The 25,280-nt window shown below is 36.1% G+C and overlaps 1 protein-coding gene across 7 annotated transcripts in view; it reads right to left on the reverse strand.

Annotated features, from left to right (window-relative positions):
• The window catches only part of LOC134844148 (sodium channel protein 1 brain-like), an 84,043-nt gene that overhangs the window by 54,218 nt on the left and 4,545 nt on the right, over positions 1–25,280 (reverse strand). For 3 of the 7 annotated variants that reach the window (XM_063860683.1, XM_063860682.1, XM_063860676.1), the window contains exons 1-2: positions 2,617–2,888; positions 1,317–2,189 (exon numbers count right to left, since the gene is read on the reverse strand). In XM_063860683.1, the coding sequence (XP_063716753.1) occupies positions 1,317–1,823 (507 nt within the window). In that variant the 5' untranslated portion in view covers positions 1,824–2,189; positions 2,617–2,888. Of the gene's footprint in view, positions 1–1,316; positions 2,190–2,616; positions 2,889–2,939; positions 2,971–3,780; positions 4,062–13,281; positions 14,322–25,280 lie in introns of those variants that run through there. The other 4 variants (XM_063860677.1, XM_063860678.1, XM_063860680.1 and 1 more) reach the window with 4 other exon arrangements.

Consider the following 25,280-nt stretch of genomic DNA (forward strand, 5'->3'; position numbering starts at 1 on the left):
AAAGTAGTCCGCTACAGGCACATCAAAAATGATCATTCAATGCCCGGCCGAAAACACCTTCGAAAAAGCAATATGCTCATTCCAAAAATATTTAGTCGGCGATTGAATTACTTATTGTTATCAACATCAAAATTATTGCTAAAAAAAGTTCGAGCAAAAGCTACCCTAGGGAACACATAAAAAGCAGAAATCATGAAAACAAAAGTTTCATTTTCATCTTTTCGGCGCTTCTTTGCACATACAACATAGCCTTGGTGTCTTGACTTAATCCAACTTCACGCTTACTTTATTCTAAGAAGTCAGGCAGCAAAGAATGCCCTTTGATAGAGCTTGATCATGTGTTTAGCATTTAGCTTTGCACTAAAATGTGCGATTTGCGTTGAAAAAAGTGAAATGAGAATATAAATCCGCATATTAGTAGTTAAGGTTTAAAAAAGTTAATGCAACTTAAAACAGTACCAATATCAAGGTTAACTGTTCACTCTAAATTATTCTAAAAAGCGAAAGCTTCAGACCGGTTTTCTCAACACTGAAAAAAATACCTAATTTCGCGAATAAAAAAGAATTTACAAGGTGAAAAAAAAAGAATACGCAACCGGTTTAAAAATTCACCCCATTTCGTAGTCTAAACAACAACGCATTATCTCATATTGGAAGAAGCAGGAACCATAACAGGAGTTCTCATAATCGCTAACGAATAGTTTTTGGCAACGAAAAATAGGAAAACGATAAATTGTCAAAAAATATGACACATCAGGTATGAAAATTTGAGGACAAATGTCAAGTACGAAAATACTGACCGATTCAATAGCTTGCCTCAATTCAAGTTGGAACGATTTTGTAGCTTGGGATAATTCGACATGCAGAAATAATTCGCCTTACGCTTTCAGCATTCTAAATAAAATCTTCAAAGCGCTCAAAAATTAGTCCAGCGCATGGCCAAACTTGTGATTTTCAAACCCACGAACTTTACAAAATGATCTGAAGTAAATGATCCGATTATTTTGATCGCCAAAATTTGATTGAAAAAACCACCACTCGCATAAATATTCCGCTTTTCTGTGGAACGGAACAACGACTATGTCTAAATTGATCTGCAATTAGTGCAAAATTGTTGGGAATATTGGTGACGTGGAACATCTTTTAATGTTCAAAAACTAATAATTTTTAACTCAATTAGCGTTCGTAAAACTCTGTCTACGTGTTTAAAAGCGAAAACAATTTAGTTCCGACGCCAAATGAGCAAATTTGTGTTCTTGAATTTCCAAACTAATACCAAACTATATAATTACTGTACAAAGTATGGAAGAACTAACTTTCTGTCGCTTCCTGTTGGCGTCAATTTCCTCAAGAGGAATGCCCTCCATTTCTGCTGAAAGGGGTTCGTAGATCGAGGGTAGGTTCCTACCCTCGTCCAGGTCCGCATTGGGTCTGTCCTCCTCCAACGCATGATCAGCGCCCTCAGTCGCACATAAGGGGGGAAAACACCCACACGTCTTGCTCTCATTCTGTGCACGATGCTGCGCCTCCAACGCCAGCGCGATTGATAAACTCCGCTGGCTGATGGATAATCTTGGTGGGAATTCGCCACCGCTGCCGCCAGGTTGCGTGCCCGGAACGGCGAGGGAGTTGGAGATGCTCTTGTTGACTCGCGAGTGCTCGTTGTGTTCTTCGGCGCCACTCGAGTTCACCAGCGAGTTGGGCCCGACTGCCGCTTTGTGCATTTTGCGAAGGGCATCGCGTGTCAGGGGTTTGATATGAGAGTGGGTTTCTATATTTAGAAATGGGTCGCCGTCAACTGAAGCTGAGGCGTTGTTTGTCATGTTTGCAATCTGATTCGAAATTTGATTACTGATGAGAAATAAAAAGCTCAAAAAAGTGTGGTCAAGAAATACAAGTAAAACTATTACGCCTCGAATGTCGAGGAGCACAATTATAACAAAAATTGCTCAATAATATTTTCTCGGTAACAACAAGCAGGATTTCGCCCAGAAGAAATTGGCTGACGTAAGCTGACTGGCTGGAAGAAATTTCGAAAAGTATGCAATGAGTATTAAAGGTGCATGGGAACTTGACTTCGGTTATTTTTCAGTCGCGAATGTCCAAAGCAGCGAAATTTTCGGGTGGCCATCGCGACGCAAAAGAGAATGTTTCCGCGCTTGCTATTTTCCAACTTTCTTTGTTCACGTCTAAACAAGTAAAATTAAAATTTGATAGGCTTGTTTTGACTACACGTACTATTAAGGACCATACATATGAAAGGTAAAAATTAATGATTGAAGAATGGAAATTAGACAGATTTAATCTAGAGAAGTGGGGAAATTGCGTCATAATGCTACTATTCCTTTAACACCTAGAAAAAAAAACCACCTACATTTGAGCTGTATTTCAAATGCTAACTGCTTTTTCTTCAAAGTGAAAAAGTTCGATAATTCCAATTTAGCACGAAAACGAATATATTACTTTGGCTTTTGAATGCACCTAGACAAAAACTGGTTACTTAAGATTTTAACAGCTTTTTTCAGCCCAAACTGAGGAAAAAAAGATAAAAATTGACGGCTTAACAATTAGATTTAGGAAGTGAAAAAAGGTAACGAAAGAGAGTCCTATCCTTACCTGCCAAAGTAACAAAACTCTTCTTAATTTCAAGGCAAAACGCGGTCTCGGTATTACGGCTACCGCAAAAGCACGGAGGCAACCATTTCTTTGAATGAAGAGAACTTAGTTCTAAATTGTCAACCGATCGTGCCAATTCCTGTTCACGTCGAAAGGCTGACAGTTTCCACTGTTTAAAACAAAAGCCGATTTGGCGAACTGTTCAAACTATTTCCAAGAGTTCAAACCGAAAAAAAACTCAAAGACCCATTTGAAGTTTCTTGATCTTATGCAAATAGAAATCGAATATCCATGTTCTGCAGAAAAATACATTTATATCTTACCGTTTATATCGTTTCGTTAAGCCGAGCGTCGTAAATTGGTATTTAATAAACTGACGTCAGATATTAGGGAGGGGGTACTTTATTGGTTGCACTCCGGAATCAAGAGGGCTTACCTCAGAAAACTGTTGTGCTGTTGATCTCCCCATACAAGGTTGTAAGTACATAACACTTAAATGGCATGAATTTAGACCTTCAAGTAAAACTAACAGAAACATAATTCCATACAACTATATTTGGGCTAATACCGAATTAAATTCACAAGGAAATTACTGTTGTTCCCTTGTTTCATGAAAGGGTTGAAAATCAGACTGGACCGAAACCACGAATGTTCGAAGTATGAAACAAAAAATCCAATGTTTTTTCTCAAAGTAAATAGTTGCATCAACCTAAATTTCAACTCCTAGATGGTACCTAATTGTGAACACTAGCTAAATGTAATCGTTAGGCATGTACAAGTTTCGCGTCTAGTAGAGGATCCCCTATTGCAAAATGAGCAGATATTCTATCAATATGAGGCTATCGTACGAAAATTAGGAGAGCACCCACCCGTGCAAAAAATCTTGATTAAAGCGCAAAATAGGTCACTTCTGCGTTTCATTTTATAGCACCCATAATGGATTAGACCAGATGACATTATTTCCCGAGTTTTGAAACCAAATAACAAGTTCAAGATCGACTTTTTAAAGATAATCCATATGTTTAACTGAATAGGGCACCAATTATAATTAGTTCCAGTCAGTCATAAACCGAAACCAGACAATTTATTGAAAGGAAAACTTTTAAAGCCCTTTCTAGTTTCGGTTTAGTAACCGGTAGGTTTGACACACTATGTTTTACTTACGAGCGAATTTAGAGATCTTCGAAGTGCATTTAGGAATATCCTGCGGCAACTCTGAGGACATTTACGATTCGACCACGGCCAACTTTTTCACATTGGAAACATGAGGTACTAAATAAAGAGCATTGAACGTTGATCAACAAAAAGCTATAACTTTCAGAGGCCACAAAGCGAATAACAATAATACACACTTGAGAACAATCCCCGACTTAGCGGGACAAATCTGGAAGGAATTCGTTTGACTTCAAAACATGCTGCTACCACCAAAGTGAACTGAAATCAGATATGCAGATTTCCATATTTTCCAAAGACGTTCTCTCGAAATTTTGCGCGATATGAAACAGCAAAATGTCTAAATTCAATTAAGTGAGACTCTTGGAACAACCCTATGTACCAGATATGATCAAATTGCTTCAATCAGGCAGGAAATTTCTCATAGATGGTCGAAAAGATAAAAAAAACCAGCCCTGAAAATTAAAAGAATAAGTATATTTGAAAATTACCAAAGCTACTGTGGCCAACTATAGACTAAGACAAGGGTCCTATAAAAATTAGAGGACAAATTTAAAAATATATATATTAACGAAGCATTTTGAATTCAAAAAAATGTACAAAAATTCTTAAACAACAGAAATGATACAGCGGAGAAACGATTTCAGAGATTTTAATTTTTCCAAAAGTGAACATTGCAGATTTCTTAGGCAAGAAACTTCAGCGAGTATGTGAGCTTTGTCTGAGCATGGCTCTCGGAAAAAATTATTGTTTTGACGATAAGCCGTGAGAAACATTTATTTTCGAGTGTAATATTTTTGAATTAAATAGTAATTTATTCAATTATTGTTTTGACAATAAGCTGCGAGAAAAATTTATGTTCGAGTGTAATATTTTTGAATTCGATTGCAATTTATTATGATTTTTCCGGCAAAATCAGTTACCAATAAACAAACATCAGATGAGTCCGAGTGATGCATCATATCAACAGAAGCGAAGCGAGGCTACGCAAGTCATTCAAAATATCACAATCATAGCATGGCAAGTAAGCCGACAGAATAATTAGATTCGAATACAAAACTATCGAAAACTAGGTATAAACATAACTTTCACTTTCTTGAATTAAGTTCATTTTGAGAAAAATTATGCCGAGAAGGACAAGTAACAGCAGTAGATTAGCATTGCAACAAAATGTATGAATTGGTAATTATGCCCACAAAATTTGCGTACGCAAAATGAAAAAAAAATGATCAAAAAAATGTCGCAAAACACATTTGAGGAAATCAAAAAAAATAACCTGTCATTAAATGACGCAAAATGAGGCCAATAATCCAATACAAGGCTATCCGAAACTTTTTAGACCGAATAAACATTTTACGAGAAACAGAAAAAAAAAGAAATGATAAAAACTTGGAACACAAACTTGGAATATAACAGGAACTTAAAGGAAAAACAGGCTCAATATATGTCTGTAAAGTAACCGACAGGTTTCTGCCAAAATGAATTCTCAATATGAAAAACTAGACAAACAATTAGAGTATTTTTTGAACTATAATGTTGAGTTAAAGATATAAACGGCTCCGTTAAAATAATTTCGGCCGATTTTCTAGCATCAAAACGGATGAAAGATGAAAAAAAAACCGTGAGCGTAAATATAAATGAAAAACTGCCAAATATGTCCACATGAGATTATAAAAAAATTATAAAAACTGCAGAAAAGGCGATCACCCGGAACAAAAAAAACTTGCACAATTAAAAAACCTTAAAGGAAGCTTTCGGAATGCTAGAAGGAAGCTGAAGTATTAAAAACGTCCTATCTGTGGGAATTAAGCCGATAAAAACAAGCAGATAGACAAAATCTAAAAAAACTGCAAATCACATTTAACAAAAAACATGTCTTGACTGAAAACTAATCACCGGACTTTGTCGTCTCAAGCATTGGCGTTACAAAAAAACTGAAGTTCAAACAATTGGGGCTATGGGAACTTAGCCGACAAAACAAACAAACGGACGATAGTCCGAAAAAAAAACATTCTAGTTGCAAAAATAAATTCCCGACCGGATTCGAACCAAAAGCCTTTGCCGTCTCCAGCAGAGCAATTGTTTTACCTCTACACTAGATGGTTGATTGAAATTATAAAATTACCTATTCTAGACAAAACAGTCACAAGTCAAATTTCTAACCAACACTTTTCAGAAAAATAAAGCAAAAAAGAAAAATTTTCATTAAAACAATATGCTGTGCTATCACCTGGAAAAAAATTAAAATGAATTTATAATTTACAAAAAAATAGGACCATAAGTTGCTTTAAGCCAACTGCACACACTCAGAACGAAAAAATGCAAAAAAGCTTTCAAAAAAGAAGAAAAAAAAAGGAAAATTCAAACTAATTATTGCTTTAAAATTTTCAGTTACGATTTTCCAAAATGAATAATTGAATTGAATAAAACAATTGAAACAAAACTGCGAAATTTTTGAATGATCGCAACCCTTCCCCATTTTGGACTGTTTTACGATATCCATTTTTTATCCATAGCCTGAAACGCATTTTTCGGCCTGTTTTTCAAATTTTGATCTGTTTTTTTATACGGATTTGAGATAGATCAGAAAATCAATGTGATCGACCGAAAAAAAAAGATCGATAAAATTTCGTTATTTTTTTATCCGCCGCCCTCGAAAAAATCCTAGATCAGTCCCTGGTATAAAAACTTGGAGCTACGCCGACATTATGACAACTGAAAAAATTTCGAAATTAGAAGAAATTAGGAGCACACAAAAGGATGGAAAAACAGAAGCTGATTTCTTTAGTATCGCGAAAAGATTCCAGCTAGAGCAATCGTCGTAAAACGAACCAATAAAGACCCAAGCAAATAAAAAACTTGAAACAAGGTGTCCAAAACTCTGGTAAAAACATCCAAAACACTTGAAAAAAGTATCCACTTTTTTTCAACCTTATTATATTGATTTCAGCGAGGTTGATTTAGAAGTTTCGAGAATTGCCTTCAATAGTTTAATCAATCTTAATCGACACAACGGGATTTAAAAATAAAAAAGTAAGCCAACAGAATTACTGCCGACACCCAATAAGCTGAAATTTTACCCAGAGGTTTCAGCAAAGAAAAAGTAACCATTTGAGCATTTTTGATTCCTTTATTCCGTTATAAAAGTTACCAAAAAAATTTGCATTCATTTATGATACCATTGATAACTGCAAGGATTGAAACATGAAAAAAAAATTGAGTTTGAAAACTACAAATTTTTTTTATTTTGATTTGATTTCATTTTTAGATAAATTTAAGCGAAGAATCATTTTTATATTGATTCTAAAACTTCTTAAAACATTGAAACAATTTTCGAAGTTTTAAAACTTCGAAACTTTTTAAACTTCGAAACAATAAAAAAAAACTTTGAAAAAAGATAAGCTAGCACAGAAATTGGTTATTATTGCGAATATTTTAAAAGCTATTTGCATACTTATCCAAAATTGCATCAATCTAGAGACCTATTTTGAAACTCAATGAAAGTTGTCTCGTGTCGCCATAAGTAACGCCACACTGAACCCGAAGTATAAACACTGCAGTTATCCTGCAATGAAAATTGCAAAATTATCCCGTGGGCTACAGAACAGGACACACATTGAACGAGGTTAGCTGAACGATAGTTTACAATGCATTATAGTTCAATGAAAGAATTTTAGACTAAAAATAGTATTTGGAAACAGCATTATAAAAAGATTACGGCAACACCTGTGCTTTTCGACTGTTTCCTTAACTAATTATGTTCTGCTAAATTAGTGACCCAATTAACCGGTAAATCAAGGTTTGATCCAGTTTTTCTTCAAAAAAATTACGCTTGCACAAGCTTTTTCGATTAGAGACCAAACCTCAAACCAATTCTATAGGATTTTAAAGCAATTTTCATTTATGAATATGTTGATCAAGATTTCTTCTAGCCAGGGGCGGATTTAGGGAGGGGTAGCGGACGCAATTCCTTTCAGTTTTAATTTGGTCTATCTGTACTGTGAGTTATGCATACTGGTCAATTTGCGCAAGCATTCAGCAAGCTTTTACGACTAAGTTTTGACACTATATTCAAATCATCTGTGACCTCCATGTAACTAACTCCAATGTTTTCCAAAAAAAGGTAGAATTTTACGAACGAATTTGTCTGTAGTTTCCTATTTATTATTGAATATTTCTTCTGAACATACTAAACCTAATAAAACTAAAGGCGTGCAAAGAAACCACCGAAGGCGAAGAGGCTCTTTGAATTCGATACAAACCCCCCCCCAAAAAAAAAAAATCTGATGCCACAGAAAAAAACGGCAGATGATTTCGAGTGATATATCATTATTTCATTCGCTGTCCTAGCTGCACTAAAGAGATGCCAAAACTTTCTGAGTATCGATAAAAGCATTTTAAGAGTTAACTCGCGTGTAACGCACCTCCGGTGCTTCGAACTTTTAACAACTCTTAAAAAACCGCATATTTTAGAAAGTCTACATCCTTTGAAATTACCGTGACAGCAGCTAATTACAGAGTTGGTAGCTTCAATTTTTGCGAAGTTTTTTAATTCAAGTTTGTTTAATTCAAATTTTGAAAAATCATAAAAACTTGTGAAGTTTTATATATAGAGAGTACAGTCACAAAACTAGACTACAGGGTCAGAAATTTCAAATTGAGAAAATTTTCAAATCCAAGTTTTCTAAAAATGAAACTTCTAAAACCATAAAAAACCTCAAATCTCCAAATATTTGAAGAATTGAGCAGTCACATTTGGAGGGCAGATTCGCAACCCCTGAGAGTACTTTTACAGCCCCCAGCTAAAGGGCTAAGGATTTAAAATTATGAAAAAAGAGTTGTAATTTAGGTTTTCTGAATTTTTTTTTGAAAAATTAAATCAAAATGTCATACCTCAAAGACTACAAAGATTTGAGCACCCTTATTTGGAGGAAAGATTCGTAACCCCTGAAAGTACTCTGAAAACCCCCAACTACAGGGTTAGAAACTTCAAATTATTTAAAAAAAAGATGTAATTTACATTTTCTGAAATTTTTTTGAAAATAACAAAACGTCATATCTGGAAAACTAACAAGATTTGAGCAGCCATACTTAGAGGCACAATTCTCAACCCCTGAGAATATTCTGACAGTCCCTATTACAGAGCTGGGAACTCTGAACAAATTTTGAACAAAAAAAATTTAATTTAAATTTTCTGAAAACTTTTTGAAAAAATCATGAAAAACGTTATATCTCGAAAACAACAAGAATTTGAGCAGTCAAATGTGGAAAAAAATTGCAACTCCTCGGAGCATCCTGAAAAAGCCTCAATATAGAGATGCAAACTTCAAATTTTTTGAAACTTTGGAAGAATTCTAAAAAACGTCAAATCTCGAAAATTAAAAGGATTTGAGCACTCATAATCAGAAGCAGGTTTCGCAATTCCTGGCAGTAGTTTCTGACTCCACACAGTTTTTAACTACAATATTGAGTTCTTCGAATTTTTTTAAATTTAATTTTTTTTTGAAAATTTTTTTAAAATCACAAAAAAACGTCATATTTCGAAAACCACAAGGATTTGATAAGTGAGATTTGGAATCAAGATTTGCAATCCCTGAAAATCCTTGACAGCCCCCAAGTACAGCTTCGCGAAGTTCAAATTTTCAGAAAATTTTAAGAATTATGTTTTCTAGAAATTTTTGAATTATGTTTTCTAGTATCTCGTAACCTAAAAGGATTTGGTAATTCATATATGGAGGCCAAAATCGCAACACCCGGATAAAAACCCTGACAGCATACCACTATTGGATTGCTTATTTTAAAGTTGGTGAAATAAACACTGAATTCAAACAGGAAAATCGATTAAAAAAATCTTAACCATTGCAAAATACGATAAACGTGAAAAAATTATTTTGTTAAAAATGCAAAAAAAATTACGGTGAAAAAGCTTAAACATGGCGAGATAGTGAAGCCCGCATTTAATTATATACACAGAGCCGATGTTGCACTTCGCATACACAAGCAAAAATATGACCGATAACGCTACTGGGAAAAATTGAATGAGTAAAACTTTGAGTCTACAAAATTTCTCAAGTGACGCACGCCAATTATGACGCATTAGCAGTAGCAGTCAATTTGTAAAAAAAACCAGCTATCATGCCTCAATTTATAAAGCAGTCTATGGAGCAGTAAAAACATGAAAAAATATATGTAATCAAAATGAAATGAATTTTTTTTTCAATTTGAGATTTTTTGTGAAAATCATTTCCCCACACGCCATTTTAAGTACAGAGTGATAAATTTCTCTCCTATTAACAAATCAATTATAGCAAAAAAGCTTCCTTCAACCATTTTGGAACGATTTCTACGACGGATTGAATCTCCGCTTACGCGTGAATAGCGCGAAATATATCGCGCGTTAATTGTCCCAAATTGACCAAAATGGCAATTTTTATACCCCCATAACTTTACGAAAAAATTATCACAGATGATATATTTTTCCAAATTTAAGCTCAGTACAAAATTTTTTTGAATGATATTGAAAAAAATCTCGTCAACAATGGCTAGTTAAAAAGTTCTCAAGAAAAAAACCACCCCGAGCACAAATATTCCGTTACTTTCGTTACGAAACTCGGAACAATAATACTCTGTGTTAAAATCCTTAGCATTGGCTGTACTAATTAGCTAGTTATTGATTAAAATGAACACTTTTAAAATGAACACATTTTATCGCATCAATATTTGCGACTTCGGTTGGAAAAAAAAAGATAGTTCATACTATAACAGAAGCATTGCTCGTGTAAATAGATATACCAAAGAATCGGTTACAAAATGCACGTAAATGATCTGACTAAAATGTAATATTGCTTTATCCTAGTTATTTGATTACTTTCAAAATCTAAATTTCACGCATATTCTTTTTTGCGTATTTCTTTTTTTGTAACTCTTACCAGAAGTGACTATGGTCGTAACATTATTGGCTTTTTGCACAGCAAGCGGAACTTTTGTGATCTCTTCTGACAAATCTGTTCTGCTTTTGTACCGAGTTATTAAACTATCTTATGAACCAGACTCATATAAATAGCCATAGGTTGTTCCATGCATTTCTTTCTTTTCGAATAGTTTTATATTTTTGAAAAAATTGATGTTAATAAGAATATATTTCGAACTACTTTTAGACTCAAAGGCAGACTCAGTGGGCATTGATATTTCTCTTCGTCTACCCTTTGCTTGGTGATTATCATATAAATTATGATGTTATATAATACTTGGTTTTAGATAAATAAGCTTCCTTGCTTTCTTCCTTTCTTCTTTCTTTGTACAGATAAGATCAAATGCATTTATTTTCGAAGATCATACGAAACAATTTTGGTAAAAGTTTTTACCAAGATTACAGAGAATTAGAATCATAACCTCTAATTAGAAATATAATCTCATATCTAATCTTAACAGGTCTAAGAACAAAAACACTGATTAAGAAAGAAGACAGCGATCCTGTGACTAAAAATATATAACTTCAAATTTTTTAATTGGGTCTTCTGGCAAAAAATCTAGAATTTTCAAAACTCTAAAAATTACTCGTTTGGAATTCGTAAGTTACTCCTAAGTTCATAGATTAATAGTATGACTTTTAAATAAAGTGACAGAATACTTGCGCTAGGGTTTTTTCTCCAAGTAAACTTAAAGTTTTTTCACCCAGCAATTTTTGACATACTTTTTATACAGACTGAAAGATAATGATATACAGATAAAATTGAATAAAAATTACCTGTGGTCATTTTTTGCAATTTTATAGAAGTTTCAATCAATTTGGGACTACTTTGATTACTTTAATTGAAATTTGGATAATTAACGCGCAATGTAATTCGTGCCATTGTAGAGCACAAAACGCGGCAAATTAAATCTCTATAAATAGAACTGAAGCAAGCAATTTGCTCTTATTAAAACTTTACCATCAGCGAAATATATCCGTTTAGTCTTCAAATAGTGTGTGGGGTCATTTTCTCATTTTTTTGAACAAATTTACAGAAATTTTTGAATGGAAAAAGCTTTTGATTGACGTTCAAGGTCGGTCGAAACATTCGAGACTCTCCTCTGATACGAGCTGGCTTGTTTTAGAGTATGCTTAATACATTTCGACTTTGACTTTAGGCATTTATATTTTAAAAGACCAACAACTTTTCAAAGCCAAAACCGTACTTCGCTTGAATAAAAAGTTAAACAACTACTCCAAAAATATAATAAACTTTTGGACATTTTTTCTCCAAAATTACCACTAATCTTTTATCCGAGTATAAGTCTTTGTGCCGCATGCTTACAAGGGTGCCGGGCAAAAATCCGATAACTCAAGCATCCGAAAAATCTAAGTGTTGCAAAGATTCGAAAAACAGCTTTGCTAGGGTAAACATTCGACATTTTTCTCAAAGTAGTGCAAAGATCCCATATCTTCCTTTCGCTTAAAAGATGCTGTATTGGCCGAATGATTAGTGAGCGCGGCTGTCGCGTCAACGTGTTACGAGAATGCCAACAGAAGTTATCATTCCATATCAAAATTAGATCCGTTTATCGCCGTAAAGCAGTGACGTGCACCCACCGGCGACCTTAAACTCAGGGTCGGCTAAATTAGAACTGGCTAATTGATATATATCTTGTTTTTGAAATTCTTCCGTCAAATTTTTACGTAATTATTACAAAAATTGGGATGTTTGACATAGCGGGTGTTTGCCCGAGACCCAACGCTAACTTTTCACGTAACATATATCACATCAAACTTAAATTATTCCACAAACAAAGTTTCGTTATAAATGAGGTACAAAAGTAAATCAAAAGCATAACACGCCATCAAGTTTTGCGAAACATGAGAGCTGCCAAATGTGTGTATACCCTCCTACTCCTACAGTTTTCAAAAAAAGTCACACAATAAATTGTAATTTAGTCCAGAAGCACTAATTTTACAATTTTTCGGTTAAATTTTATTCCCTCAAGTTAAATGCAAGAAATGACAAAGCGTGTTAGCTCAATAAAAAGGTTATTCTTTTGGCGACGCATCAGGTTCAACAATTAGTTCGCTGATTCATGCCATTTTGGACAAACTTTCTTAAAAAGTGACGAAAAAAGGAGCTGGTATAACCTCTTCAGTTCTTAAAGAGCATTTGTGTTAGTCATAATTGAAATAAAAATAAAGGATGGACGCTTCCATCGCCATCTCGTCATGAACTTACCAAACGCCATTAAACTGCCTCAAAAATCATTTGACCGAAAAAAAAATCGATTTAAAAAGTCACAATCAATTAATCACAAATGAGGGAAACACAACTAGAGTTCATGCCGCCTATTTGGTACATGCAAAGCCCGAAATACTAGTTCCAACCAAAGTTAACAAAATGAACATATTTACAAAACAAGAGACAATCTTTGCATCATGAAGTGATGGCAGAAATTTGAATTAATACCAGAAATTTGAATTGATAGCCAGACATTTGAAACTAATAACAGAAATTGATGATGACTAACCCGGTCGCTAAGTTTTAACCATTTCACGCCCAAATGACCTAAATGGGATTCAGATCGGTTGACTGAAAGTAATCCGACTTGCAGACTGTTAAACTAAATCTAAAACAATAAATTAGTTGATCTTAAAAAAAGCAATAAATAACTCCGTTTTATGTGCCATAAAAGCCAGCGTGGTAAATTATACCGATATTCAAAAGTTAGCAAGCAAACTGGTGATTTATGTTTGTAGATGGAATTGCGAAAAAGTAAGCGAATATGGCATGAAATAGCCACACAGCTATAGGATCACCAGCAATTTGAAGTGGAAAAATATTCTGGTGGAGAGTTTAAACTGTTTAAAAAAGAAAAATAATAACAATAAACGATCCACCGCAAGTCAGCACCGATAGTAATAATAACAACACTAGTATTAGTATGCAGGATAATAACGCCACCGCTCACTGAGTTGGATGGTAAAAAAAGATTGAGAAAAAAACGAAGAGAAAGAACAGCAAATAGCGTGTAAGGGATATTGAAAGTTTGGAGATGAATTGTTTGAATTGGAACAGAATTAGAACAAAAAGCTATCTTTTCGCTCGCATTCCTTCACACGACACAACACACAAGAACAAGGAGCGGACATTGAGACACAATAAACACATACACACACATTAGCTTCGCTTTCTTCAATCTAATAAAATAGCTCATATCTTTTTCGCATCCTAAAAAAGGGCCATTGGGCCAAATGATGAAGAGAGCGGCGGAGGAGAAAGAGAGATGTAGATAGGTGGCGAGGAGAAAAATTAGAAACAAAGAAAAAAGGAAGAGAAAAAAGAAGGGCACAGCTAGCAGTAAAGCAGCAGCAGCAGCAGCGCACCGAACAAGACCGGATAGGATTGGTTGGTTGGGTTAGCTGCTACCAGTTAGTTGGTAAGAGCAACCGGCGTAAGAAGAACTAAGAAAGAAGCGAGAAATGGAAGAAAGAGAGGAAACTGTAAGGAAGTAACGACATTAGGACCATTAATCTCCCTCCCGACCAGCCTGCTCTCTTTGCCCTGCTCTCCATAAAAGTTCACTACACACAACCCAAAAGTGAGCTGCAGTCTATTCTATTTGCTATGGCTCAAGTAGGAATGAACACAACACTTGGTTCAAACGCAGGCAAAAGAAGGCTGGAATTGAGCCGGGACAGAAATGTGGGCTTAAAATTGGGTCTCTTAATTATCTACCATTCCATTACTAGTTGACCATTTGGGCCGCCTAAAAATTTCTCCCTTTGACGTGCGTGTGAGAACATATATTCATCAGCAGTCTTACAACACGTCAAAAGGTAAAAGATAGAAAAACATGTTTCCAAACGGCATTCTACAATTGCCAGCAGCAGACAAACACAGCCTATGATTTTTGCAACTTCAAAATAGTATTATTTACCAGGTGAACTTCGGGAGGAAACATTTGTAAAGCGAATCAGAATATGATATGATGCTTTAAAATGCCACAGAAACGGGCCGGCAACAACAATTTGCAAGTTTCATCACGCGATTTTAGTCGCTGTTAAAGTAGCAAAGAACTCTTCCTACTACTTAATTCCCGCTTAAAATCACTTTTCTGAACTTTTTAAATGATAATATTCAATGAAACCCATTTCAACAAGTCACTTAGACAAAAAAAGATGTCCATTCAATCCACAAAATTTGATGTCTATTATTTTGAAAAATAAATCAAAATGTTTGAATATAATTGGTCGAACAATCAGCGCCGAAAAAACTTCTTGTGCGCAACGTTTCTCGATTTGGGATCGTATTACCAAGAATTATCGATAACGGTAAATAGTTATATGATAATCGGCTCAGCAATGAGTACTGAGCATAGAACTGATCATAAAGCTGGTTCAATTCACCCAGTATTAATCCCAAAAAAAATCCTTTTTTTCTCGTTTTAGAATCTACACTCTTGCTGAACAAGTTAACATTTCTGTACCTTCGGCACTTCAAAGTCTCTTGATTGTGAACATTTTGCACACGAATACTTATCAATTATGCACCACACTAATTGAATTTATTTCGAGAGGGACATTTCGTAGACAGTGTAAGCAGAATCAAGGCAGAAAAAGAAGAATTTATTTCTCCTAAGCTATAGTTATACAATTAAATTAACAGTTTGAACAAATTACCACAAAAAATTATAAACAACAAAGAGGAGCCAAGTGTTGTGCAAGTAGCACAGAATCTTCCTACCACAGTTGTTTAAGAACAAAACTTTACAAAATATACATTTTTTGCGGGCCACTTTTTGCGCGGTATGGGGAGAGAACCTAAAAAATACATTAGAATTGGCCTTACAGGACCAGAGTTATCTTTCAATAAAAATGTTTACAAAAAGAATAACAAAAAAGTATTACGAACATTCTAATGGCTTTTTAAATTCCAATTTTGAACAAAAAAGCGAGCAATAGATTCGGCTGAGAGGGTGGGTTTTCACTGCTTTATTAAAACCGTCAAAAAAACATTTAGCGTGACGAGTATTTCTCGAAAAAGGTTAATGTTGGAAAATTTTTTCAGCCTACTTTTGTCACCCTAAAAAGATTGTCAGTTAGATTTAACCCTGAATAAGAATTTAAAGTTTTATTATTAAAAATCACATCCGATGAAATCTTTATAGAATTATAGTATAGTATAAAATTATAGTATAAAATTATCAATACAAATTGAACATAGATAAACTCTAGACTTTTTTCTCTATCGTAGGTAGCAGATTGTTTTCGCTCGATAATTTCAGAAACTTTGTGCTTCTATCTAGTAGTGAACAAGATCCATCCATAGCTTTTCTTAACTCTCAACGAAAACAAAGAATTCAAAAAAGGTTCTAATGAATCGAAAGTTCTAATAAAGTATTCAAAAATTGCTAATGAATTTTTAAATGATAAATTTGAACTAAAAAAGCAGATAGTAGAGTTCGCTGAAATGATGTTTAGTACATTATGAAAACAGTCGAGGGCAATTATCATGGCGAAAATTTTTTGTTCTGTTTTAGAAAAATTATAATTTCCCAAAAACACTTTTCTATTTTTTTAAGAAAAATTATGATTTCCAAAATCACAAGTAGCTCTGAAGTAATTTTTTAAATTTACTTTCATCTCCTAGAGTGAATTTCCGGTAAAATTAAACCTTTTACATAAATTAAACACAGAGGCGAAGCTTCCCTTCGCACCATCTGCGATACAACACAATCATGAAAAAAGCATAAGTCGAAAAAAAATCAAAAACTTGAAAAAAACTAGGTGAACCAACTATTTCGTGTGTCTCGGCAAAGAAAAACAAGGGCGCAGCTAAAACTGGATGTAATTTTTTGACAATTTTTGAAATTATTTAACTAGTGCTGGACAAAATGCGCAACTTCAAAAATTGGGCTTAGGCCAAAACCTTAGATGCTTCTCAACTAAAATACGGTAAAAGTTTAAACATTTCCAATTGCTTGATGGCAAAAATTTTTTCTTTAAAAAATTGGGCGCAGAAAATTTTAAAATAAAGCTTCCACACAACCGGTTGCTTCAATTAAACCAATGATATCACATTTGGCAGGATAGTTATCAAGAAATGTCTAAAAAACTGTCAACAAATCAGAAAATTGACATTTCCAACAGACTTTTTCGAAGGATATAGACAAAACGATAAGCAAAAAAGACCGGAGAGCATGCAGGCACACAAAAAATGAAGTGATCTTTCCATAAATACCATTTTTTTTGAAAATTGGTAGAAGGTTGTTTGAGAAAAAAAAATCGTTTTCTGCAAAGTGATAAAATTTTCCAAAGCGTCTCATTAAATAATAAAATTACCAATCCCAAACACTTTCATAATACCTGTTTTTATCAAAGAGAAATTCTAGGCAAACATGACACGCAAGACACTTCAATTTCAATTGCAACTGAACAAGAAGCGCATAAAAGGCCATAAATCTTTGAGTGTGCACCAGTTGAGCCGAAAAAAAAACTCATTCGGTGAAATTTTTTTATAAGTACCGCCTGAAGCTACCGTGTAGTAACTAGTACACACCCAGAAGATAAAATGAAATTTCATTTTAATGAAATTGAGCATGTCAGCTGCATAGCCGCGTCATAAGTGACTCAACTGATTTTGTTAAACTAGTTTTTACCCCGAAAAAAAGTGTGTATTATAATTTGATACCGCTTGCTAATCGCAAGCGTAAAATCATGTTTTATTGGAAAATGTATCAAATGGAATCTGTATTGCCTAGTATGAAACTATCAATAAAAATTAACAAACAAATTGTTTTCGCTTGTCAGATTCAGAAAACTTAAGCCTCTATCAGTTAGTGAACATGACTAAATCTTTTTGTACAAAAAAACGTAAAAACAGATTAATTTGATTTCCTTAAGCAACTAGAAACAATTCACTAAGCGGCAACAAAATTTGGGTCGAAACCTGATGAGCATGAAAAACTGTTGTCATAAAAAACTTCATGAAAACTTGAAGTTTTTACGACCCATCCATACTGAAGCTTATGATCCTATAGGAATATATTTTGCGCAATATAAAATGACTAAGCCTAATTAACAACTGTTTAAATTTAATAAAAAAAATAAAACAAAGAGGCGAAGCTGAGCTACACATTACTTGCGATACAAATAAGAAATAAAACAAAAACTATGATTAAAATCAAACAGAAAAAAAAATGAAAAAAAAAACTTCAAGAATCTCTTTGTCAATAAAATTTGCATCAGAAGTCAAAATATCCTGATCAAAATACCTGCACCAATAGAAACTTTACAAAGAGCTTTGGGATGCTATAAAGAAGGCAAGTTTTCAAAAAAGTCCTATCAGTAGAACGCAGCAGACAAAAATAAGCGGACAGACAATAATCTAAATTACCCAAAATTTTCTTTTTGCAAGAAAAAGGAACAGTTTTCAACAAGAATCGAACTCCCAGGCGTTGTCGTCTAAAGCATGGGGGTTACAGAAAAATGGAATGAAGACAAAAAGACAAAATTACTAAGCGACAAAGCCGAAAATACCTGAGCAGAAACCCTTCATGCCGAAAAAAACTCAAAATAATTCCGAGCTTATAAAAATGTTAAGTCCCTTTTACCCTCAGAGCACACTCACGCAAAAAAAGAACAACGTAATAAGACGCCACTAAGTCGATATTAGTTCAGCCAAAAATTATTAAGCCGATAAAAAGACAAAAAAAGTTATAAAAAGCGAAATTTTAACAAACCGAGCTGCTAAAATTAAAAACATTGTGAAAAGCAAATTTCAATTTGGCCGGATTTTTAAACTGCTAAAAACAACTGCACTAAAAATTGTTTCCAGCTAAAATAAACAATTCTTAGATGTGGCAACTAAGCCGACAATTTATAAGCAGACAAATAATAGGCCGAAATTTTTTTGAGCCGGAAAATTTACCGTTTGAAAAAAAATGGTCCTGACAAGATTCGAACCCAGGACTTTTGCCGACCCCGACGTATTTGTTACCACCAGGCTAAGTGTGCAAGAGACACTAAACAATTTGAATTCATTGTGAACCAAGGTGCATCAGGAGTACAATGAGTCCTGTGGACAAAGTTGTTAACGGGAAAAAAGTCTAGTACCCGATTGTAATACCCTTGCTTATCGTACGGGTGAAAAACACATTACGCAAAATTAGAATAGTAAATTTACAAAACAGAATTTTCAGTCATAACAAAACTGTTTAAATTGGAAAAACCCATGCTTCAAAAAGTAAGCCAAGAAAAACTACCAGAAAAAAATGTGCGTTTAAAAAAACAGAAAATGAACCGACAGAAACTAGGATGAAACCCGCAACAAGAAAAAATGCAAGAAAAGTTTTTTAAAAAATTACTTACAACGTGAAATAGTCTTGAATCAATTAATACTTGAACGATAGAAGTTTTATTCGAGTTTCAAGAAGTTGAGCATGTCAGAAAGGGTAAATTCCTATCAATCGGGTCCAGTTTACCATTCCTACTGAAATGACCATTCTGAGAACAAAGTTGTTTACGGGAAACAAGTCTAGTACCCAATTACAACACACTTGTCTATCGCAAGATTAATTAGTAACAATGATAGCCGATTGCTGTGCAAGTAGCACAGAATTTTTCGACTATATTCCCTAAAAAAAAAGAGAAAAAACGTTCTTTCTAATTTTCTACAAAATAGTGTCGTTTTTAGAGGGTGATGTGATTCGAGAACTATACGATTGCTTAGAGAATTAGTAAATTAGGCATGATCGACAAAATTTATTCTCAAAAAACGTAGTTAATTTCCATACAACGAACGTTACTCGATCGCATTTTTCGCTCGAAATTGAACTAAAAATCAAAAACGTTGAACCAGTTTTTCTCGTCACTGGGAGAATATATTGTTAAATGTCGTTCCAATCATGAATAAAAGGTCTTTATTATGATATACCACTCAACTCTCTTGGATGATTGTTTGTGGTAGCTGATTTTGCATGAAAAAAAAAATGAAAAAACTACAACACCCAAATACAAAGTTCCTCCCCATTTTCAATTGTAGGAACAAAAAATTTTCCCTTTTAAGCACTTTAACCTACCAGCTACCTCAAGCGAGTCTCATTATTAAGAATATGACATTTTCTGATCTTGAAGAAATTCCATGAGCATCTAATATAATCACTAGGCTCAATACCTGTGAATATTAAATAACTTTGCTTATGGGTTCTTTTGTACAGCTAATTTTTCAAGTTGCATCTAAAGAAACCCTACTTTCTGACCGTTCTACTTTCTACTTTCTACTCGTCTCGTTCTACTTTTACCCTCAGCTCAAAAACGTCGACCTCATTGTATGCAATGTATAAATAAAACGTTTACACCCCCTTATCGCAGCTGAGATAATAAGAAAACTTCATATTACAGAGTTACAGGAAAAAATCATAAAAACGAAATTTGAGATAAGGTTAACTTTCATTGTAAGCTTTCCCATTTACAGAATTTAAAATTTACGTAACAAATAGTTAAAACCTAGCACCACAAGCACCGCAAAAATATCTAACATCGATCCTGTCAAGAAGCCTGTGCGCGCCCAGTCATCTACAGCGTCTTAACAGCAAGGATTGGTGTCGTGAAAAATCTCTTATACAAATTATCGTTAAAACTGTTCATCTGGTACTCATGTTCCACATTTTCACAAAATTCTTCCATGAACCCCCCACGAGGGTTCCACGTCTGCCGACACGAGACGGCGTCCCAAATAGCATGACTAACCCCTGTCTTGGATGATTCAATGAGCATAGTGTTCACTAGTCCAGGAACTTACGCTGTCAGGAGCCGGATGCATTCTAGCATCGGTAGCCTCAAATAACTTACAAAAAGAGTTGTTTTTGTTGGAGCTCGTCATAGTTGATTTGGGTGACTTGGCGACCGATAAACTGTAAGACGTGTTCTGGATTTGTTTGCAGTACTTTAATACTGGAATTTGAGCCTAAAGTGGCATTTTTTTCCTCAATCCATTTATTGCATTTCAATTAAAAAAATGCTTCGTGTCTTTCTACTCTTCATTTTGACAATGGCGGCACTGCGGAGACTCAATACGACCAAAAGGATGCTCAGTTTTTGCTAGATAATTACAGCGGTTTAACCGGAGACTATTTAGCAGAACGTTTGTACAAATTCGTCTGTGTAAATGATCTTCATCCAATTTCCGCCGGTAATCTTCAAGTGTAGCTTCTTTTCTAGTCGTTAAAATCTACTCCTTCGTATTCAGATTTTCAGGTTTATTTTGGATCTTTTTTCTAGCGGTACCTTTCCAATCCGGACAAAATCTGCTGTCCCCCTCGCTTTCAGTCTCTTAGGCGGGCCGTCATATGTCAGAAGATGCAGATGATCTGTCGGGAAACGGAGGAACTTACTGTACAAAATGGCTGCTTTTTCGTCACTGTACTGTCTCAACGAAGTAAGCCGTGCTCCTGTACGAGTTGCGACTGCATTGGATTTTGCTAGTGCGCAACAAATAACTCTTGCAGCACTATTGATTCCAGCTAGTTCCAATTTGAGTCAGAGAAAAAAGAAACCTAGACGTCACTAGCGTAAAGTGCTCCTAGCTTGACATAGGCGTTGTACAATCTTCTGAGATCTGTGGATGTAAGACCCCAGTTCTTCCCTGACAAACTAGACAGCAACTGTTTTCTCTTTCCCATCTGAACTATGATACTATAAACTGTGTATCATATTTCACACCCAGAACCTTGATGTGCTCGTTGAACAAAACCTGTGTGTTCTCCAGTTGCAGAGCTGGTCGCGCTTTGCCTGCCGTTTCTCTCGGGTCCAGGCTGATGACTAAGCCTTCTGACGTGAATGGTTCAATTGGCATAAAAATTTCACCAGCCCAAGAACTTACACTGTCAAGAGCCGGTTGCATTCTAGCTGCTGCTTAATCCGGAGTGAAAGCTTCATTATGAAGCGAGCAACCATCTAACTGCAAACTGGCGCTTTTGGTGCCTGGAGTGTTCTGAACAATCCTCGTTCGCAAACTGGCCGTGCAAAGACAGAAAAGCAAAATCGACAGATGAGATCCTTGAAGAACTCACTGCTGGAACGACTTGTACTTGAACAGAGAACAACTGTTCCATCTGACACAAGCTCTCCTGTCACTGAGAATTAACTTAATCCTCCTCAGGTAAGTAGGATGAAGGCGAGCTTCAGCTAAATCTCTGAGCAGACCTCCACGCCAAATTCTATTGAAGGCTTCTTTGAAGTCCACTGCTGTAATCACTGTTTTTTCTTCATCTGTTGATTGTCAAAAGTATTTTGGCAGGGGCTGGCGAGAACATCTGTTGTAGATCTTTTGGCGCAAAATCTTGACTGGCAATCTGGAATTGGCACAATGACTGCTCGTTTCGAGGAAACAAGAATTTATCTTTGACGCAAACTCTCGTTGAAAACCCAAAGCAAAAACATGATGCAATTCAAAGGCAAATGCTTGATCATCTGAGGAACACCTCCATCAGGACCTGCAGCTCCATTCTACATCTTCTGTAAAGCTCTTTCCAGTTCATCTTCAGTGAAACCGTCACCCAGTTCTCCTTTCGTGGTGCCTTTCAGACCTTCTCTCGTCACCAGGTAAGCTTTCCCTTGAGTCCTCCCTCGTGATCTGAACTTTGCTAGCTGCGGCATAATTTTCACTGCAAGTTCCGCTTTAGACTTGTCAGTGGTTGCAGATCTGTCTCTGGCATTTACTGGCTTGTCCGGTGATCCCAGCTTCTTCCTAACATCCATGCTTTAAAGCGTGCGCCAGACCTTGGTGCTAGGAGTCAATGGAGACAACGTGTCAACAAACACCCGCCAGCTGCGTCTTTTTTTTCTCTCTGATGGTATCTGCAAACACAAACATCCTCTTCGCGTTCTTGTACATTTTAAAATTTTCTTCACAAGGGTTTCTTTTCAAGAGACTAAAAGCATCCTTCATCGACTTCTTCGCGCTCTCACAGAACTAGTCAAAACCTTGGCGAGAGCAGTTGACTCCTTTGACGCCTTCTGTATCGTCTCGTGGTAAGCTGTTCTCTTGGGTTTTAAAAATCTCATTCAAAGAGTGTTCGACCAAGACATAGACAAGGCATCACGGGTTTTTGTCAAGACACCATAGTATGACCCCGATCTATGGTGTCTTCTTATACTGGCAGGGGATATTGAGTTGAACCCGCGACATGTGAAATAGCCCTGTGGTTATTGTTCTGAGGCGGTTAGTAGCAGAGTCTGGTTTATCTATTGTGTTGATTGCAATAAATGGATACATTAACGATGCGCATGGATGTCGACCCAAGAGATCAGGGTAGATCAGAAATTCAGATGGCACTGTGGGTGTGTCTCTACAGTTCCCACTGCTTCTGTTGTTCCAGTCGCAGCTCAATAACCTGCCACCGAAACTTGGCGACAAAGAGTGACGACACCCGTACCCAGATGATTGAAGGTGTTGCAATTGAACATCGACGGATGGAGAGGTAAGGTCTTTAGTCTCAACGGGTTTCTTGACGAGAAGATTGATGTTGCGTTGTCACAAGAGACGAAGTTGATGAGTACTATTGCAAACCCTAATATCGACGAATGGAAAGTTCATAGAGCACAACAAGCACCCTCATAACGAGCAGCCTCAGAGAGGTTTGGCAGTGTTCGTCAGACTAGGAGTCCAGCACGCAGGTTAGACAGTTTGAGTCTTCCGACAGGAGCTGCTCTGGTGTCGTTGGGCAGTTTCAAAGGAGACCAAGCATGGTTGGATGAATCTCTGGAACATGTCCCGGCCTCCAGCTACGGGCGCTGCTGACTCGAGAGATTAGGCATTGTATCTGAACCAGTGGCCAAGAGAGAGGAGTTCTGTTATACGTGCGGATGTTGATTACATAGCAGTATTTAGACAACCGCGTATTCAGACTCGTCAGTATTTAGACAAATACTGTTTCAACCAATCAGAATCGAGACAAAGAAGAAATTAATAAACAATTATTATTTATTTTGGATTATTTATGTCTTTTCTCGATTCTGATTGGTTCATACAGTATTTGTCTAAATACTGACGAGTATGAACACGCGGTTGTCTAAACACAGGCTGCACTCCGCGGATGTAAATGCGCATGGTTCTTGGGACGCGAGCAGAGGATTCGAATCAGCTGGGAGAAGAGATCGACGACTGGTTGATAGACAACATGGCGCATGTGAATAGTGGCATTCCGACACGTGTTCGACAATTGGGTCACGCGATGGTGGAAACTGCACCCGACATCACCATTGTGCACAGTTCTGTGGCGAGTAGTTGTTCTTGGGGAGGTTTTGGAAACAGTTGGTTCTGATCACTTGCCAATTCAATTTGTCATTGGCTTCTCAGGGATGAAGGAAAAAAGTCAAGACGCAAACTTAACTTTCGCAAAACGGACTGGGAGAAGTACATCAGTGTGTGTCACGGAAGTTTGCCAGAGTGGAATGAAGATCTGTCTCTGGAGAAGAATTACAAAGTCCTGACCGAGAAGATACAGAAGGCGGCAAAGGAATCAACTCCTCTCACCAAGGTTGGGAATAATAGGAAGCCTTGGTGGTCTCGTCTCTTTGAGAGCGCGAAGAAGTCAGTGAAGGAAGCTTTCAGTCTCTTGAGAGGAAACCCTTGTGAAGAAAAGGTTGAAATGTACAAGAACGCGAAGAAAATCTTCGCAGATACTATGAGGGAGGGAAAAAGACACCGCAGGCGGGAGTTTATTAACAAGTTGTCTCCGTTGACTCCCAGCACCAAGGTCTGGAGCACGCTTCAAAGCATGGATGGCCAGGAGAAGCTGGCATTGCCGGACAATCCAGTAAATGCCAGAGACAGGTCTGCAATCACTGACAAGTCTAAACCGGAAATTGCAGTGAAAACTTATGCCGCAGCTAGAAAAGTTCAGATCACCATAGAGGACTCTAAGAAAGCTTGCTTGATGACGAGAGCAGGTCTGAAAGGCACCACGAAAGAGAAACGGGTGACAGTTTCACTGAAGATGAACTAGAAAAAGCTTTACAGAAGATGTAGAATGGAGCTGCCGGTCCTGATTGAGGTGTTCCTCAGATGATCAAGCATTTGCCTTTGAATTGCATCATGTTTTTGCTTTGGGTTTTCAACGTGACTTTACGTCAAGGAAAAATTTTAGATTGCTGGAAACGAGCAGTCATAGTGCCAATTCTGAAGAATGGTAAGCTGCCTTCTGAGACTAAGAATTATAGGCTGGTCTCGTTGTTGCCGTGCACCACCAAAGTACCGGTGTCAACGGTGGAAGCCCGTGTTCCACATTGGGCAGAGAATAAACACCTGATTCCAGATTATCAGTCAGGGTTTCGCGCTTAAAGATCTACAACAGATGTTCTCGCCAACCTCTGTCAAAATGCTTTTGAAAATTTACTGATGAAGAAAAAAAACAGTGATTACAGCAAAGGACTTCAAAGAAGCCTTCAAGATAATTTGGCGTGGAGGTCTGCTAAGAGATTTAGCTAAAGCTGGCCTCAATCCTACTTGCCTGAGTTGGATCAA

The sequence above is a fragment of the Symsagittifera roscoffensis genome, chromosome 4 (genome assembly GCF_963678635.1).
Source record: "Symsagittifera roscoffensis chromosome 4, txSymRosc1.1, whole genome shotgun sequence".
Classification (NCBI taxonomy): domain Eukaryota; kingdom Metazoa; phylum Xenacoelomorpha; order Acoela; family Convolutidae; genus Symsagittifera; species Symsagittifera roscoffensis.